At 36.0% G+C, this 19,098-nt stretch overlaps 2 protein-coding genes across 2 annotated transcripts; one reads left to right on the forward strand and one right to left on the reverse strand.

The window, feature by feature from the left end:
- Positions 1 to 8,894: 8,894 nt before the first annotated feature.
- Positions 8,895 to 10,696, reverse strand: LOC107906807 (uncharacterized). Its single transcript, XM_016833925.2, has 3 exons — positions 10,145 to 10,696; positions 9,255 to 9,404; positions 8,895 to 9,149 (listed from the first exon to the last, which is right to left on the reverse strand). The coding sequence occupies exons 1-3, from the start codon at positions 10,382 to 10,384 to the stop codon at positions 9,072 to 9,074; spliced, it is 468 nt and encodes a 155-aa protein (XP_016689414.2). The 5' UTR covers positions 10,385 to 10,696; the 3' UTR covers positions 8,895 to 9,071.
- A 1,633-nt stretch (positions 10,697 to 12,329) lies between these two features.
- Positions 12,330 to 13,384, forward strand: LOC107906806 (VQ motif-containing protein 33). Its single transcript, XM_016833924.2, has one exon. The coding sequence runs from the start codon at positions 12,512 to 12,514 to the stop codon at positions 13,109 to 13,111; it is 600 nt and encodes a 199-aa protein (XP_016689413.1). The 5' UTR covers positions 12,330 to 12,511; the 3' UTR covers positions 13,112 to 13,384.
- Positions 13,385 to 19,098: the final 5,714 nt, after the last annotated feature.

Below are 19,098 nucleotides of genomic sequence, written 5' to 3' on the forward strand. Positions count from 1 at the left end.
TAGATAAATGAGCACTCAATGCCCGTAATGCAAATAATGATGATTTCGACTAAGTGCATCTGCTACGACATTTGCTTTCCCTGGGTGATAGTCAATGACAAGATCATAATCTTTCAGCAACTCTAACCATCGTCTCTGTCTCAAATTTAACTCTTTCTGAGTCATTAAATACTTCAAGCTTTTATGATCAGTATACACATAACATTTCTCACCATATAAGTAGTGTCTCCATATCTTCAAAGCAAACACGATCGCTGCCAATTCCAAATCATGTGTAGGATAATTCTTCTCGTGCGGTTTCAGTTGTCGGGAAGCATATGCCACCACTTTTCCTGACTGCATAAGTACACAACCCAAACCACTCAGAGACGCATCACTATATACTACAAACGGTACGCCCGATTCTGGTTGAGTCAACACTGGAGCCTCTGTCAACATCTTTTTCAACTGATCGAAACTCTGCTGACATTCGTCTGACCATATAAATTCAACATTCTTTTGTAGTAATCGAGTCAACGGTAAGGTAATCATTGAGAAATCTTTGACAAATCGGCGATAATAACCTGCCAATCCTAGAAAGCTCCGTACTTCAGTAACATTCTTTGGAACTTTCCAATTTACCACTGCCGCTATCTTACTTGGATCCACTCTTATTCCATCAGCTGATACAATATGACCCAAAAACGCAACTTCCTGAAGCCAAAATTCACATTTGCTGAATTTCGCATATAACTGTTTCTCCCGCAAAGTCTGTAATACAATCCTTAGATGTTGTGCATGTTCGGACTCTGTCTTTGAATAAATCAATATATCGTCAATGAACACAACCACAAATCTATCCAAATATGACTGAAAAATTCTATTCATCAAATCCATAAAAGCAGCAGGAGCATTGGTTAAACCAAATGGCATCACCAAAAATTCATAATGACCATATCGAGTTCGGAAGGCAGTTTTCGGCACATCACACTCTTTAACTTTCAACTGATAATACCCAGATCGAAGGTCTATCTTGGAAAATACTGCAGCACCTTTCAACTGATCAAACAGATCATCAATACGAGGCAAAGGATATTTATTCTTTACCGTTACCTTATTCAACTGCCTGTAATCTATACACAGTCTTAAAGAACCGTCCTTCTTTTCACAAACAAGACAGGTGCACCCCAGGGCGACATACTCGGTCTGATGAACCCTTTATCTAATAACTCTTGCAACTGCGCCTTCAACTCTTTTAATTCCGCTGGAGCCATTCTGTACGGTGTCATTGATATAGGAGTTGTTCCGGGGATCACATCAATTACAAATTCAACTTCTCTATCAGGTGGTAGACCGGGTAACTCTTCAGGGAACACATCAGGAAATTCATTCACCACTGGCACTTGTTCGAGCTTTAAATCAGAACCCCGAGTATCAAGGATATAAGCCAAGAATGCTTCATTGCCTTTGCGTAATAATCTCTGAGCAGAGAGAGCTGAAATAATTCTGACTGTATCGCCCATGTTTTCTGACCCAACTGAGATTACATCTCCTGTTTGACATTTCAAACTGATTTGCTTATCACGACAATTCACCACCGCATCATGTCTCATTAACCAGTCCATCCCCAGAATAATGTCAAATTCCCGAAAGGGTAACAACATCAAATCAGCGGGGAATTCATAGCCTTTCACTTTCAGTGGACAATTACGACATATCAAATTAACCATCACACTATGACCTAATGGATTTGTAACTTGTATATCAAATTCAGTGGACTCAACAAATAAATTCTTTTCAGATGCTAACATAGTGCAAATATATGAATGAGTAGATCCAGGGTCTATCAATGCATAAACAATAACATCATAAAGATAGAAAGTACCAGCAATTACATCAGGAGCCGTAGCTTCTTCCCTTGCTCGAATGGCGTAGGTACGTGCTGGTGCTCTATTCTCTGATCGACCAACTGATTCCCTCGTACCCGAACGGGTAGTCCCTGTAGCACTGCTCTGGCCCGAACGTCTACTTCTTTGAGGAATGGTTCTCTGTATCTCTTTCTGTTCCACTTCATCTTTTTGCAGCCGGGGACAATCTCGAATAAGATGATCAGTAGCCCCACATTTATAACAAGCCCCCATCTTAGTCCTGCATTCTCCGAAATGATATCTTCCACAATATTGACACTTAGGTCGTGAAGCATTCTGAACACTGCTCACACTTGCTACAGGTCTATCGAATACCCTGAAATCAGATTGTCTTGGTCTATCTCTGCCCGATCTCCCCGACACTGATGTAGTTCGATTAATTTCTTCTCTAGATTTCTTCACTGGAAAATCTGAAAATGACTTAGAAGCACCTCTTTTGAATGGCTCTTTACTTTTTCGATCCCGCTGCATTTTTCTATTGTATACTTCTCCAAGCTTTTGAGCACGGTCTGACAGAACAACGAACTCTCGTATTTCATTACCCCCAATCATCATTCTAATTTCATCATTTAACCCTTCTTCAAACCGGATACACATTTCTTCTTCAGTAGATACAATGTCTCGGGCATATTTGCTGAGGTAGACAAATTCTCTTTCATATTCAACTACTGATTTATTTCCCTGTCGTAGGTCGAGGAATTCCCTTTTCTTTTTATCCAAATATCGTCTGCCCACATATTTCTTCTTAAATTCATTTTGGAAAAATTCCCAATAAATTTTCTCTGCCGGAACCACAGCCTCGATCGTCTCCCACCAACTATAAGCTTCTTCTTTCAACAGAGACACAGCACATCTCAAATAGTCATCTGGTGAGCAAGCCATTTCTTTAAAAATTCTTATCAAACTCTGTAACCAATATTCAGCTTTGACGGGATCATCATCAGTCCTTCCCCGAAATTCTTCGGCTCCAAGTTTTCTAAGCCTTTCCAATGGAGAACGCTTACTAGATTCAGTCGTTGTAAAAGGTGGAGGAGCAACCGGGGGTACCATCGATGGAGCAGTAGGGGGAGGAGGTGGTTCAGCCTGATTTCTTTCTTGCCTCATTTCAGTATACCACTAATTCATAATCCCATAAATCATATTCTTTAATTCATGCTCTCGCATTTGGGAAATCGGAACATCACTGCTTGCTCTTTGTTCAGAATTCTGTGCTCTACTGTTAACTTCTTCTTGATCAGTACGTTCAGGTAAATTTGACATCTTTATAATCGGAGAGTATCTATAAAAATAACAAAGATTAGATCGGATCATACACATCACACTATCACAGATTTATATGGCATGTATTTCTAAACACTTTACACTTCACACATATTCCGAGGACCGGCTAAACCGGGCTCTGATACCACTAAAATGTAACACCCCTTACCCGAGACCATGGTCGGAGTCGAGCATGAGGCGTTACTTGACTTAACTTAAAAGTTCGGGGCATAAAAATTTACTTTCAAATTTAATTTCATCATTCATAATAAAGCTGTCCTCCTGTACAGCAGTCACTAAAATAATTATAATTCAAGCTACAAAACTCGAAATTTAGATCCGTAAATTTTCCATAAAACTAGACTCATATATCTATTCATCATAAATTTTTCAGAATTTTTTCTTTAGCCAATTAGTACAGTTTATTAGTTGAAGTCTCCCCTGTTTCACTAATCGACTATCCTAACCACTCATCACTAAAATTTAATTATCTCTTATTAAAGGCTTCATATGGTGATTAAACTTATTTCTACTGAAAATAGACTCATTAAGGAGTCTATACATATAAATTATAACTCAAAATTCCTTCTGTACAATTTTTAATGAATTTCTAAAGTCAGAACAGGGGACTTCAAAAACATTCTTGCCCTGTTTCACTAAAATTCAGATATCTAAAAGTATATAATTCTTTTGCTTACTCCACTTCTTTTATATGAAAGTAGACTCTTTCAGCTTTAATTTCATATCTCACTCAACTTCTAATTATATTTCCACTATTTTTGGTGATTTTTAAAAGTTACATCAATGCTGCTGTCCAAGAACTGCTCCATTGCAATTTTTAAAAAAAATTCAATATAACCCCTTTATAATTGTCTAACCTTTCCTGCAAATTTCAAATCACAACCAATTCCAGTATTTCATCTACTTCATTTAAATACTAATGAAGTTCAACCAATCAACCATTTCAAACTAAAAACATGTATATATTTCGATATCTAACGCAACCATAACATTCAAATTTACTTTTCACTTCAATTCCCTATACATGCCATATAAATCCAAAAAGTTGCTTAACATAAACTACCGGAGCATATCTGGATAGTGTGATTCTTGATGTAGATCCGATCCTCCGAATGTATAAATATGTTAATCTACAAAAACAATAAACACACACATGTAAGCTTATAGAAAAGCTTAGTAAGTTCATAGGCATAAAACATAAATCTTACCAAACACTTGTACACTTATACAATATACACCATTACTAAATTTACCTGTCAACCACAATCTTTGGTGAGTTCCTTGGTATAAACTCACTACTACTTATTCTTTTACCATAATTCCTTTGGGCCCATTTGTCACTTACCATCCTTGATCAAAATTAAGGAACGGTTACGGAAAATTGAGTACTTCACTTTCACTTTGACATATGACCTCTTATCACTTGTCCTTGATCAGATAAGTGTAGCTAGGCTACCACTTATCACTTTGCCACTTGATCAGATAAGTGTAGCTGAAGCTACCACTTATCACTTTATCACTTGATCAGATAAGTGTAGCCACTTATCACTTTGTCTCTTGATCAGATAAGTGTAACCACTTATCACTTTGTTTCTTGATCAGATAAGTGTAGCCACTTATCACTTTGTTTCTTGATCAGAAGTACTCAAATCCGGTGTTCCACTTAATTTGATCATTTATTCTATTTTCACATTTTTATTTTATTCTCATTTCAACAATAAATACATTTCATCATACATTGTATAATTCATGAAATTAACATTTAATCATTAAATTTCAGCCATATGAACTTACCTGGATCGATTTGCAGAATTTGTAAAAGTTCAGGGACTAATCGGCTACTTTTTCTTTTCCTCGACTTGTTTCAGGTTCTCGATCTAAAATGCAAATTTATTCATTCATCAGCATTTAATTCAATTCTAATTCATTTCACAATTTATGCCCTTTAATTTTCGAAGTTACACTTTTACCCCAAACTTTACAGTTTTTACAATTTGATCCCTACTCAATTAACCCCTCAATTGATCTAATTTTTCTCAATTAACACCTTTTTCCAACTATTTTAGACTACTACATAGCCTTTCATACTCAAAACCGCAACACCAAACCTTAATTCCCAACTTTTTCACAATTAGGTCCCTAAAATCAATTTCTATCAAAATTACTTAATAAAATCATCATATAACAAAATTAAAGCTTCAATTTCATGTTTATTCATCATAAAAATCCAACACTAATCAATGGTAACTTTCAAAATCAGCCATGGAATCAAAAACTAATGAAATAATTAGTTGGACCTAATTGTAAAAGTATCAAAATCACAAAAATTAGAAGAAATAATCAAGAATTAAACTTACATGATTCAAAAATATGAAAAACCAGCTTATTCCAGACCTCCTATGGCGTTTTTGCTGATAAATTGTGAAGAGATCTCTAGATTTTTCACTTTTGTCTTTGTTTTAAATGTTTAATTTGTTAAGTTTCCAATTTTGCCCCTGTTTCTCCTTACATTCTGCTGATTTTTCTTACCCAACCGTCCAGCCCATATAATTTGGGTCTAATAGCCTTTTAAATCCCTCCACTTTAGTCACTTAAGCTATTTAATCACAATTTAACAAATTTTACACTATTCCCAATTTAGTCCTTTTTAGTTAATTAACTATCCAAACGTTAAAATTTTCTAACGAAACTTTAATACCAACTCAATGACACTCTATAAATATTTCTAAAAATATTTATGGCTCGGTTTAAAATCTTCGAGGTCTCGATACCTCGTTTTTTTTATTTTAATTATTTTAATATTTATTCCTAGTACACTATTCACTATTTCAAAAATTTTCCTAACTTCACATTTAACTTATACTTACTAAATTTATAATATTTTTTGCTCGTTTGTCAGATTTAGTGATCTCGAATCACCATTCCGACACCACTAAAAATTCAGGCTATTACATAATTACCATTAATTAATCTTGTCTCCAAAAATCTATTAATAATGGTAAAATTGCATATAGCCACCATCTCACAAAATAGGAAAATTGCACTTAGTCCTTGCACTTTTCCACTTTATTCAATTTAGTTCATATTTTGATTTTCCAACTTCATGTATTCAATATGTATTCATAATTAAATTTTCACCCCTTTTCTTAATAAATTTGCACTTTTAGTCTTCCAACTTTCAAAAATCCTCAATTTAATCCTTACTAAATTTTATAATTCGTATTTCCTCTCCAAATACTTATTTCACATTCAATATTTTTTATCCAAAAACCAAAAATTTGGGCTATTATATGACCTCTCTTATAAATAACTTCCAAATAATGAAGAAGGGATTGACCTTTTAAGCTTTGAGTATACTCTGAGCAATCACTCTTTCTTCCGGTAATAAATAAACTCTTATAAATAACCTGTCCTCTTGTCCATTTATGGCTCTCCGTCTCTTTAGGTGAACTGAACTCCTCAATACCACCATATACTCATCTTTATCTCTTCCCTTGTTGTATATTGTACCAGCACCCAGGACATCAATCTGATCTTGAAGCATCGAGAGCTTCTAAATGAAAAACGACAGCTTTTATTTCCTCATCCGTGACCTCGACTTCAAGAGTCATTCATATCTTGGGTGACCACCAATTCAATGGGATTTAACATAGCCTCCATATTAGAGCTTGGAACTTCATCAAAAAAATTGTTGCAGAGATCCGAAAAGTCCTTTTGAATACCAATCTCATCTTCAACCCATGTTCCTTCTTTATTCTCTGATAGCATGGCTTCTTTTATGATTCCCAGCAATCGCATGAAAAAACCTCGTGTTTTTATCCCGGTGATTGAGCCATTTAACTCGTGATCTTTGATGCCAATAGTATTCATTCATTAACCAAACGGTGCCGAGTTTCTTTTTTAGTATAACAATTTCAGCTGTCGAATATGTTGCAATGGGATTGGCTTGCAAGAGAGTGATACAATTGGTGATTCTAGAAATTTCCTAATGCGAATTACCAAACTTTCTTTTATTCCATTCAATTAGTTTATTCCTAGTACGGTGATCTTATGCAAGAAACTATTGTTGCTACCCTGTTCATCTTGGCACCAAGAATTTGTTACTATTTCATCCAGAGTCAACTTTTTTTCGAACTTGAAACACTTCCTAACCCCTCTTCTTTTATGAAGCTGAACAATAATCGAGAGTGATCTGATTCAATGGCGGCTTTAGCAATCCTATTGGCGTTCAGGAAAGAAATACTCCACGGGTTGTTGAGAAAAACTCTGTCGAGTTTCTCTTGAATACATTCCGAATCAACTCTATTGTTCAACCAAGCGAAACCCCCACCACTAACGTTTAATTCCATTAATTCACAAACATCAATCCATTCTTCAAACTCTCTACACGCAGAATGATCGACTGGTCTTCCTCCTCTTTTTTCAGTCTGGGATTTGATGGAATTGAAGTCCCCCAAAGTCAACCAAGGCTTCTTTTTGTCATTATTCAAAACCACAATATTGTTGAGCACCCTCTTCTATTTTATCTGCGGGCAACCTTAAATAAAAGTACATTTCCAAGCAATGTCACTAATCCAATGCATACTTGTATGGATGAAGTTCTTACAGGAATTACTAATAACCATCCCAACATCAACGGTCCACAAAGAGCGAGGCCTCCAGACTAGCCTTCTGGCTCAACATAAAAACCTTCAAAGAAACCCAACCTATTCCTTATTCTTTCAAGTTTAGCACTCTTTTGTTTAGTTTCCATAGGGATGATGTTTGAGGATTTGTGCTTAAAAGTAACCCTTTCTAAAGCCCGAATGGTAGGGGCTTTGCCTAAACCTTGACAGTTCCATGAGAGAATACTCTTGGTCCCTAATAACAGAAACGTCAGGTCTCAAGAGGAACCCGAAAACAAAAGAGTGGTCAGAAAACGGAAAAGCACCTTGAGGAAAAGCCAAAGCACCTGGAAAAGAGAACAGCCAAAACAACACTGAGGCCAACCAAACTGATTCTTTGAGGCAATAAAACAAATACCTAGTCAACAACCATAGAAACCTGGAAATAAACATAGGAGTTGTAGACAGGGAACCAAAAACCAGATCGAGCAAAAAGAGCAGAGGAGCAGTACAAGAAGACCCAAAACCAGATAGAATAGATATATCAGTAGCAGCACATCAAAACAGAAGCGATGCCAAACAACTGAAGGTTGAGAAAGGGCCAAAATGTACCTCAACACCGATGAGATCAGAAAACCGAGCTAAAATTCTGACCAAGAAGCAGAAAGCTGAAGAGACCCAGCAGAATGATGAAAAAGGATGTTCTACTCGAAGGAGAGAATAGAGAAAAGCAGAGCCAAAGCCTGCTGGAGAAAATCCCGTCCCTGTTCCTTACAGGCTCGAGAAGTGGCTTCAATAGATTTATCCTGATCATTTAAGCCCAAATTCTACATTTCCTCTTTCACACATTTTCCTTTCGGAGAAGGAACAAATTTCAACTTAATTGAGCTATTCCATTCCAAGGGGTAGTTTAAAAAAGCATTATAAGCATTAATTAGCCTTCTTCAGAAAGACTATATTTTGCTGCATTTCATACTACATTATGGTACAATTTGATAATGATATCATCATACTAACGCATAGAAATAAGATTTTTTTAAATAACTCTTCACTGTCTATATAAACAACTAATTATTGTACGTGTTAACAATTTCAATCAATAAGTAACAATTGTTGTTTCTTCTCTCATTTATAAGGAGATAAGATTGTACGAATACATGGTGTGATTACAATTTGGAGACAAAGAAGGTACGCTATTCAACGGGCAAAACAAATAAATTTTATGGTGGTTTTACAACCTACAACATTTGGCAACAGACAATAACAGAGAAATTATATACTATTTGGAAAGAGGAGGTTCACCCAACCACTTAGCCCGAAATCCAGTTCCTTTGCAGTCAGAGAAGCACGTTGATCCCTATAATATAACCAATGAAAAGAAAATGTATTTTAGTTGGGCAGTTGGCCATACAGGAGGTCTATTGCATGCAAATATGTCAATGTCGTATAGAGATGACTATACCTTCCCAGCACAAATCACGCAAGTGGTATTCCTAGAAGGAACTTGGCAGAGCATATTATCCCCAAGGATAAAGAAGCCTGTACCTCTACACCACTGGCATTCAACGTGCCCCTTGGAGTTGCATGAAGAACAAACAACTGGCCTCGGTTGCTAGAACAAATCATCAAGAGAAATGAAAATGTTAGGACCCAAAAGAGGAAGTAAATTTGTTTTTAGCCTTGAACAGGTTTCCAAAGCATCCCTACATGGATGTCTTCAATCCCTTATTTTCCCCTGTAAATTCAGTCTCAGATGCATTTTTATAGTATTAATACTATATATCTTAGAAATTCTTTCCTACAGTACTTCTCTATCTCATGGCAAATGGAATGGACCAATTGGAAATTTAACACTTTATGTATCATATGTATCAGCAGTGATCATGGAGTTCACCAAATACAAAGGAGTAGGTACCAAGGAACATGGAATACAACCACGTACTTGAATATGTATAGAATTAATGAAGAAAAATGGTGAACGATTCAATCCCATCCCGCTCAACATCTTCAATCAGATAAAGCCATTGATACCGGAGCTTCCAGAATTTAAATATCAATATCTAAGATGCATCCAATATCAATCACCCATTATCACTTATCACAAAATTTCAGAAAATAAAATCATTCCACATAAACCCAATCAGATGCAATCCAAATTACTTTAAACCCAATCGCTTATCAATCACCCATTATGCACAGATTTGCAACAAACAAGAAAATCTATCATCATGGGAATTGAATCATTGATATAATGTTGATTGTGTACCAATTCGAAACCCCCATTGAACCTAATAAGATTTGAATTACAGGCCACAGATGGTAAGGTTTAAAAAAAAAGAGAAAAGATTGTACCTGAGAGATGAGCCAAGCTTTTTCCATACGCTCAACAAAATCGGAAGAGCTCCCATAGGAATCAACAGCAGAAGCTCTGACAGCCAAAACCTTTGAACCCTTGGACCTTGCGGTTGTTGTAGCTTGAGATAAAATCCCAGCACCGAACGCCACTCTATTTGTCGATACAAAGCTCATGTCTTTCTGGTCGATGGATTTGGCCACAATCACTGGGCGGTAAAAACACGCACAACTCTTCATGTCCCGTATTACTATCTTCCTTTTGCAAAGATATTGGCTTGTGTTTTTCTACAGGAAAAAAACTATATTAGAGAAAGAAAGGTGAGAATTTGGCTTTGGGCCTGGGGGCGTAATCCCTCGTTTTCAATGGGAAAACTGCAGAGACAGCAAACTATGAGCTTCCACGACACATGTCGTGTTTGGGTTGGAGATTCTTTTGCTATTGTTAGAACGGATGGTCAAAAGCTGGAAACGTAAATATATCATATCAAGCTAATAATACTAGTAGTAATTGTTTCTGATTTTTCTTTCTTCCTTTCTTTTGATTTTTTTTTATGGATCTGCGGTAATCGGGCAGAGCCTAAATATGCATCTCGGGTAGATTGGGCCCATCTTGCCTTATATTGTTCCATCATCTAAATTGGGTGGCTTGCGAGGGAAATTTTCTAACGAGTCTTCTTGACCTTTTTTTTTTTTTTAAATTTCCTATTCGAGTTTTAATATTTTTTATTACTTGCTGTTAAAATATTACATGTATGAAATTTTATAGAAAATATTTTGAGAATACAGGAAAATAAATATATATTTCATATAAAAAAAAGTTTACATACAACTTTAAAATATTACCAATTGAGTTTTAGTTCGATTGGTATAGGTATTGTTGCCATTATAGGAGGACGTGAATTCGAGTGTGCTAAAGCGTATTATCCTCCTATTTATAGATTATGGAGGGGCTATAAATAATTTTAGACATTATGTTAAAGAAACAGATATAAGTAAAATCTATAATAAAACTGTGAGCGATTTTAATCCTTTAAATTTGATGGCTTTGCATAATAATATGTTTTTATGTTTAGAGTGATTATAGAAGATAGAAGATATACATGTATAACAAGTTTTATATTAAAAATAAATATTTTATTGTGTTGCATGTGGTTCTAACCAAAATCATTGATGAAAGTGGAAAAGCTATTGTTGGGTTCAACATCTTAATTTGCTAGGTAAGATGCAGTTTATGGGGTCTAATATTGATCCTTTCAACTTCTTTAAATGCTCCTCTTTCATCTGTTACAGAATCATCCCCCACCATTTTCATAGTTAACTTGTTCCTGATAAGATAGGATATCCATACATCATTTACTGTATATTTCCTTAATGATTATCAACGTCATCCGGACCTAACCACTATCATATTTTTTTTTTAATTTTCTAATTATTTTTAATTATATTTTAAGTTAAACCATCAGTTTAAAATTTATTTATTTATTATGAAAATTACTTATTAATTGTGTTATCCTATTTAAGGTCATTAATAACATGGATAATAAAACAAATAACTACGGAAATAAGTCATTTTATAAAATTCACACATAACAATTACACATGTTGAGGCTTAAACTTGTGTACTTAAAGACTTATAATTTCTACCTCTACGAAGAATGCTTTTATATATATATAGATTTGAAGTATTCTTCGTATCAATTTGATGGTCTATAAAGATAATAAGTATAATACGAATACAAAATAAAATCAAATTGATATAAAAGCATAAACATCAAACATTTAAAATAATCAAACAAAACTCACAATTACATGTAGTGGGGTTTGAACTTAAGTACTTAAATACCCATAATCTCAACCTCTAGAAAGAATGTTTTATTTTATATAGATTTAAGGTATTCTTTATATCAATTTAATGTTTTATAAAGATTAAATATTTGAAGTTCATGTTTATTTTTTTTTAATAATATAATATATTTTACTAATATATCCAACTTTTGTGGGGAGGTGATTCGTAATATTTTAAAATTCCAAACAATTAATTTTCAATTTAAACGATGGAAAAAGTTAGTCCGGTAAGGGATTTACATCGACGGCAAGTGGCACATGCCATTCCATGCGCCCATGTCATACAGTACCCTTTCAAATTCAAAGCAACTGTTTTATTTACTACTGTCGCTGACAACACATATATACAGGCATCCCTTCAAACATTCTCTTTCGTTTCTCTATAAAACCATCAAAAAAAATTACTTTAATCGTTTAATTTTAGCCCAATTTTTCGTTCCTCTAAAGCTGATTATTGATCCCTCTTTTTTCCTTTTTCTCAAAATATTTCTAGCTAGCTAGCTAGCTCCTCTACTTGCAATGGGAAAGCACCTGAGCAGCATAGATTCACCTTCACCTTCACCATCACCATCGCCATCACCTGCAACGCCATCTCCAACAACTTTCGTTCAGGCTGATGCAAACACCTTCAGGGACCTGGTCCAGAAGCTTACAGGATTTGCCTGCGACACAGAGAAACTCCCTCTTACTTTCCGGTTATCTTCCAAAACCTCCCTTCCGAGTGACCCAACAGCACCACGCCGTCCACCTTTCAAGCTCCAAGAACGTAGGCAACGACAGTCTATGAGAAAGCTGGAGATCAAGCTCGGTCACGCCACTATACGCAACTCACCTACTCACTACGTCTCTCCTCCCAGCCAAGCTCCTCTCCGGCTTGACTCGCCCATTCGCAGTCCAGTGACTCCACTAGGATCTGAATCACTCTTTTACTCGAGTTCTTCTGGCACCCTATCGCCATCATCACCTGCTCGTATGGTTTTGGAGGAGGAAAAGGTGATCGCTGAGAAGGGATTTTACTTGCACCCATCATCACCATTAAATACGCCTAGAGGAACCCAACCACCGGAGCTCTTAACACTTTTTCCAATTACTTCACCAGGTCAGGAGAAACGAGATTAGGTTATTCTATTAATATGCTAAAAAAAATGATAGTAAAACTTTTTACAACTTTTTCCCCTTGGATTATTTGTGGGTTAAAAGGTGTTATTATTACTATTGGTGTATGAGTATCCTTGTCTGTAGGGGTTGATATCATGGTTTCTTGTAGTTTTACAGGGTAGAAATTATGTTAATAACTACATGTTACAGAAATTATGATGATTAATTATCTTTATTATTCTCATCTGCAATCCTCTTATTTTCTCTAAAATAAAGTAGAAATTGTGTATGAAATAATATTCAACGTCTCAGAGATTATCCATGGAATGGCAACCTTGCCGACCCAATAATGTCTGGCTTTCTTATTTTTAAATTACTTTGATTTAACAGACCTTCCACCTGTTTCTGACTTACGGATGATAAAACATGTTTAAACAATAATAATTACAGTTACAGGTCATAAAGTTTACGACAATTGGCTATAATTTACCTATCAAGGATTTTTGGTGAGGTTAGCAACTAGGAAGCTGTGTATCCGTCTCTTTTATTAGCAAGTGGGATGAGAGAAATTTATTAGTAAATTTCATTCCTTCTTATTTGCAACGTCGAACCTTTGATCTGACTGTAGTACTACCATTTCGGACTTTAAAAGTAGTCGTTGTTTTAGGCTTTTGACCTTTTTCCTCAGAGCAATAGTGTGATTAACATGGTTAGCATTTCTCAGTTTAATTTATATTTTTCTTCCTTTTTTATGATTAAAAGATTATCTAATGGGGGTAAAGAGTGGGTAGCAAGGTTTAAATATGTATTAAACAGGTGTTTTATAAAAAAATTAATCATTACTTTACACGAGTCAAGACAAAAGATTATATAATATTATACACTAATGTAAAAAAATATTTGTAACAAATCTGTGAAATAAAAAATTCATAAGAATTTCTGTGACCGTGGTAATATTTGTTAGATTCTTAATTATTATGGATATAAGAAAGAAAAAAAAACATTTAGGGATTATAAGTTGTTTAAAACTACTATTATCTAAGTCTCTAGTTGAGTTATGTAATAAATCAATTGAGCACCAACTTAATTAAATAAATTATAAATATATTTTTTTACAATTAGTCTGAGTTATATTATCTAAGGGTATGTTACTCTTTTTATTGTAACAAAGACCAGTAAAGTTAAGTATATAATGATATTTGAACCCGCGTTAATTAGATTAATAAAACATTAAATTTACCATAAACGAAAGCTTCTTTTTAATAGTATTTATTGTTTTTATTTTAATATGCTCAAGTTATTACCTTTATCTATTGTATATATTAATAATGTTGTTGATTGAGACGGTATTACAAGTTAACTCAATACCAACTCAAGATTGATAAAAACACCGTTGTAACAGCTGTAGACATTTAGTATTCTTAACTTGATGTATTTATGCGTTTCTCACAATTTAATTTAATTTTTATCTATTTAATAGTATACAAATTTAATATATAATTATTATTAATTAATTTCAAAATGGTTTCCATTTTGACGCGGTTTCCAATTGTCTGTACCGTTGAATTTCATAAGACTAATCAAAGTCGTGGTCTAATCTAATCAATTGCTTTACACGGTTTTGTTTGGTTTCGTCGTTTCTACATTTTCGTCTGATGATAATGATTGGATATCCCCTGTTTCCTGCTTTAGTTTGACTTGAGTTTCAATTGGCATTACCTGCACAAATACTTTAATTATTATTAAAATATATAATTTCGTGGTAATAATTAAAACTAAATTATAATACACAATGAAAAAAATATAAAAAGAAATCAAATAAAATTCCTCAAGTAAAAGACTGAACAGTAAAAATATCTAACATACGCAGTTAATGATTTGAGATACATATATGTGTGTGTAATTTTAATGTTTGGGGAACAACATTTTTCACAGTGAAAACACTCTCAACACATTCATACCAATTTAGTTAGCATCAGAAAAGTAAAACGTGTGGGCCTTTTGTAGACAGTGGCGTAATCGAGTTGTTTTAGCTAATTATTATATGCTTCGTCAATCTATTTTCTACTAATTCACATTTGGCCAAATGACAAATATACATTAATTACACCAAAACATTAGATATCTGAGCCTATTTGTGTTGTTTTCAAAACTAGTCAATTAAGCAACAAAATAAGTATATTTCACATTGAAGGATAATTTACGGGGGCAATCTTGATGGAGACTTGCATTATCGTCTTCCCTTGATTAACTAGAAACCCTTATGTGCTGCAGTATTAGAACTTGTGCGTGTCGTATGCGGGTACTTCAATAACGTGGATTAGTTGCTAAGTTGTTTGCTTTAACAATAAAACTGGATTTTCCCTTTGCTTTAATCAGGATCTACTCTTCTTTAACAACTAATGCAGTGCGCGCTATAAAACTGAATAGTTCAGATATAAAGCAACCTAGCTAAAAAAGCATCAGAAAAAATGCTCCGAAATTTCCTTGGACAATAAGCATGTAGCAGGATAAGATGTTCTTTTTTCCCGTTTAGACGCATTAAAAAGAGGTCAAGCAATACATTAAAATCTGGCCAAATAACGAGAAACATCCATGATTGTTAACTCAACATCAAAGGGTTGGGAATGGGAATGTGCAATTTGAAATTGTCACTTGGACAAGACATTTCCATCATTTCTTCTTCATGATCAGCCTTTGAAATTTGTCAATGATAGTGAATTTGAGAGCATTCTACACTCCACTTTTCTTTTTTATCAAACAAAGAAATTCTATAGATTCTAAAGGCAAGGAAAAAAAGAGAGTTAAAACACATATATTGGATTATATCACTCTCATGATGGGATAAAATAAGTTTATGTTAAGAAATGGCTTAAAATTGGTAGTGGATTGTTGTTGTTGGTAGTGGGTTGTTGGTGGTAGTGGATTAGTGGATGGTTGTTGGTGTCCATTTTCAACCACAAATCTTTGCCAAAGTTTTGGACAATTATGTCCTTGAACTCTCTTATAAATAGAGAGGTTCATTAGCCATATTGATCATCCCAAACCAAGAGAGAGCAAAGCTTGTTCTTTGAAAGCTAGGATTTTAGCTTTCGGGTTTTCTATAGGGGTTGAGAGTTGTGAGGTTCTCGGGTTGTGTCTTGAGTGTAAAACACTTGTAATCTTCATCTTGTTATAGTGAAATTTCTTTTCGCCTCTGCCCGTGGACGTAGGCATTAAAGCCGAACCACGTAAATCCTTGTGTTCACTTTATTTTTCGTTCCGGTCAATTTACTTGTAGTCATATCGGAGTTCTCGAATCGATCCTTTCCGCAACAAATTGGTATCAGAGCGTAGTTGAAGGAGTGATAATATTTTCTGAATTGCCCTGTGACTGCAGCTTTGTCTGATCTTTCACATCAGGAAGAAAATATTATCATTCATTCAAAGGTTCCAAATTATGGCTACAAGTGTTTCATCGACTAAGTATGATGTCGAGAAATTTACCGGGAAAAATAGTTTCAGTTTATGGCGCATCAAGATGCGGGCAGTGCTGGTTCAACAAGGATTGCTAAAAGCATTGTCTGGTAAAGATAAATTACCAAGCACGCTTTCGGAAGAGCAAAAGGATGACATGCTAGAAAGAGCACATAGTGCTATTCTGCTATGTCTAGGAGATGAAGTGCTACGAGAAGTAGCGGATGAGAAAACCGCGTCCGGTTTGTGGCTCCGGTTAGAGAGCAAGTACATGATGAAGTCATTGACGAACCGGCTCTACCTCAAGCAAAGACTCTATGCCCTGAAGATGGAGGAAGGTACACCTGTTTCCCAGCACCTGGATAAATTCAATTCCATTATCATGGATTTGAATAATATCGATAACAAAATCGATGATGAGGACCAAGCAATAATTGTTTTGTGTTCTTTGCCTCCCTCGTATGAGAATTTTGTTGATACAATGATGTACGGTCGTGATGACCTGACTCTAGAGGAGGTGAAAAATGCCTTAAGTTCCAGTGAGTTGAGGAAGAAAATCACTGGTAAGGTGGTCGAAAACAATGAAGGCGAAGGCTTGGTTGCTCGAGGAAGATCCAAGGCAAAGGGTGGAAGTTCAAGTAAAAGCCATCCTAGATCGCAGTCCAAGAAGAGAATACAGTGCTACTACTGTAAGAAGTACGGGCACATGAAGGTAGATTGTCCGAAAAGGAAGGAGAAATCAGAATCACAGGAGCAACAAAATGATCGTGCGAATGTAGCTGATGCAGATTCTTCAAGTGATGCCGAGATCGTTCTTGCAGTATCCGACTCTTACGCTGGTGGGAGATGGATTCTTGATACGGGAGCTACATTTCATATAAGTACTTCGAAAGATGCATTCTCAACATACGAGAAGCATTCTGGTTCAGTACTAATGGGAAATGACCACGCATGTCAAGTCATGGGGATTGGCACAGTTCGTATAAAGATGTTTGACGGTATTGTTAGAACTCTAACTGATGTTCGGCACATTCCAGAAATGAAGAAAAATTTGATCTCTTTGAGTACGTTGGACAAGAAAGGCTTTCGGTACTCTGCTGAAGGTGGAGTTCTCAAGGTATTCTCGGGTGCTTTGACTGTGATACGTGGTAATTTGGAGCGGGGCCTTTACTTCCTCGATGGTTCCTCGGTTACAGGTGTTGCGGGAGTGTCATCATCAGATGATCTAGATTCTGACACCACGAAGTTATGGCATATGCGGCTCGGGCATATGAGCGAGAGAGGCTTATCGGTGCTAAGCAAACGAGGATTATTGTCTGGGCAGTGTACAGGAAAGTTGAATTTCTGTGAGCACTGCGTCTTCGGTAAGCAGACTCGGGTAAAGTTCAGCACTGGGATTCACAAGACAAAAGGCACAGTGGATTACTTCCATTCTGACCTTTGGGGGCCTTCTCCGACAATTTCTAAAGGTGGTTACAGATATCTGCTTACCTTTATCGATGATTACTCGAGAAAGGTTTGGGTGTATTTTCTGAAGAGCAAGTATGAGGTTCTCATCAACTTCAAGCAATTTAAAGCTTTGATCGAAAATCAAACAGGAAAGAAGATCAAGCGATTCCGGACGGATAATGGCTTGGAGTTTTGCTCAGGTGAATTCAATGAGTTCTGCAAAAATGAAGGAATAGTGAGACACCGCACTGTTCGTCGAACACCACAACAAAATGGAGTTGCAGAACGCATGAATAGAACTCTCTTGGAGCGAGCTCGTTGCATGCGATCAAATGCTGGGCTCGGTGAAGAATTTTGGGCTGAAGCTGTTAATACTGCTTGTTATTTGGTTAACAGATCTCCGTCAACAGCTATTGAGCTGAAGACTCCTGAGGAAGTATGGTCTGGTTCTCCTGCTGATTACACTGGTTTAAGAGTGTTTGGCTGCCCTGCGTATGCTCATGTAAATGAGGGAAAACTCAAACCGAGGGCGAAGAAATGCATATTTCTTGGATACGGCCAAGGGGTGAAAGGATACAGGTTGTGGTGTCCTGATCCGGTTTCGTCCAAGTTCATCATCAGCAGAGATGTGACTTTTGATGAGTCATCCATGCTTCGATCCACCACAAATTCCCGGGAAAAGGAGGAGTCAGATAGAATGGGAGATCACGGTGTTGAGAAGCAGGTGGAGTGTCAGGTGGACGCTCCAATTCCTACGGAAGGTACTTCAGTCCAGGATGATCAAGTTGAGGTGCAAGATTCCGATGAAGATGAGTCACCTCAAGAAAAACCATATAGCATTGCCACTGGAAGAACGAAGAGACAAATCAAACCAAATCCGCGTTACGCTAATCTGGTGTCTTTCGCGCTCAGTGTGGCGGAGTCCATTGGTATAGAACCTTCCAGTTATAATGAGGCTGTCACGTGTGATGAGTCGGCACAGTGGGCAATTGCTATGAGTGAGGAGATAGAATCTCTTCACAAGAACCATACTTGGGAGTTGGTTAAGCCGCCAAGTAACCAGAAGATAGTTGGTTGCAAATGGGTCTTCAAGAAAAAGGAAG

Source organism: Gossypium hirsutum, chromosome D05 (genome assembly GCF_007990345.1).
Source record: "Gossypium hirsutum isolate 1008001.06 chromosome D05, Gossypium_hirsutum_v2.1, whole genome shotgun sequence".
NCBI lineage: Eukaryota > Viridiplantae > Streptophyta > Magnoliopsida > Malvales > Malvaceae > Gossypium > Gossypium hirsutum.

Excerpts from the sequence above, each read along its gene's own strand:
- LOC107906806 (XM_016833924.2), top strand. The coding sequence starts at position 12,512 with ATGGGAAAGCACCTGAGCAGCATAGATTCACCTTCACCTTCACCATCA.
- LOC107906807 (XM_016833925.2), bottom strand. The coding sequence starts at position 10,384 with ATGAAGAGTTGTGCGTGTTTTTACCGCCCAGTGATTGTGGCCAAATCC. Across the intron at positions 9,405-10,144 it reads AAGCTTGGCTCATCTCTCAG|CAACCGAGGCCAGTTGTTTG; the intron begins GTACAATCTTTT and ends GATTTGTTCTAG. Across the intron at positions 9,150-9,254 it reads GCGTGATTTGTGCTGGGAAG|GGATCAACGTGCTTCTCTGA; the intron begins GTATAGTCATCT and ends GTTATATTATAG.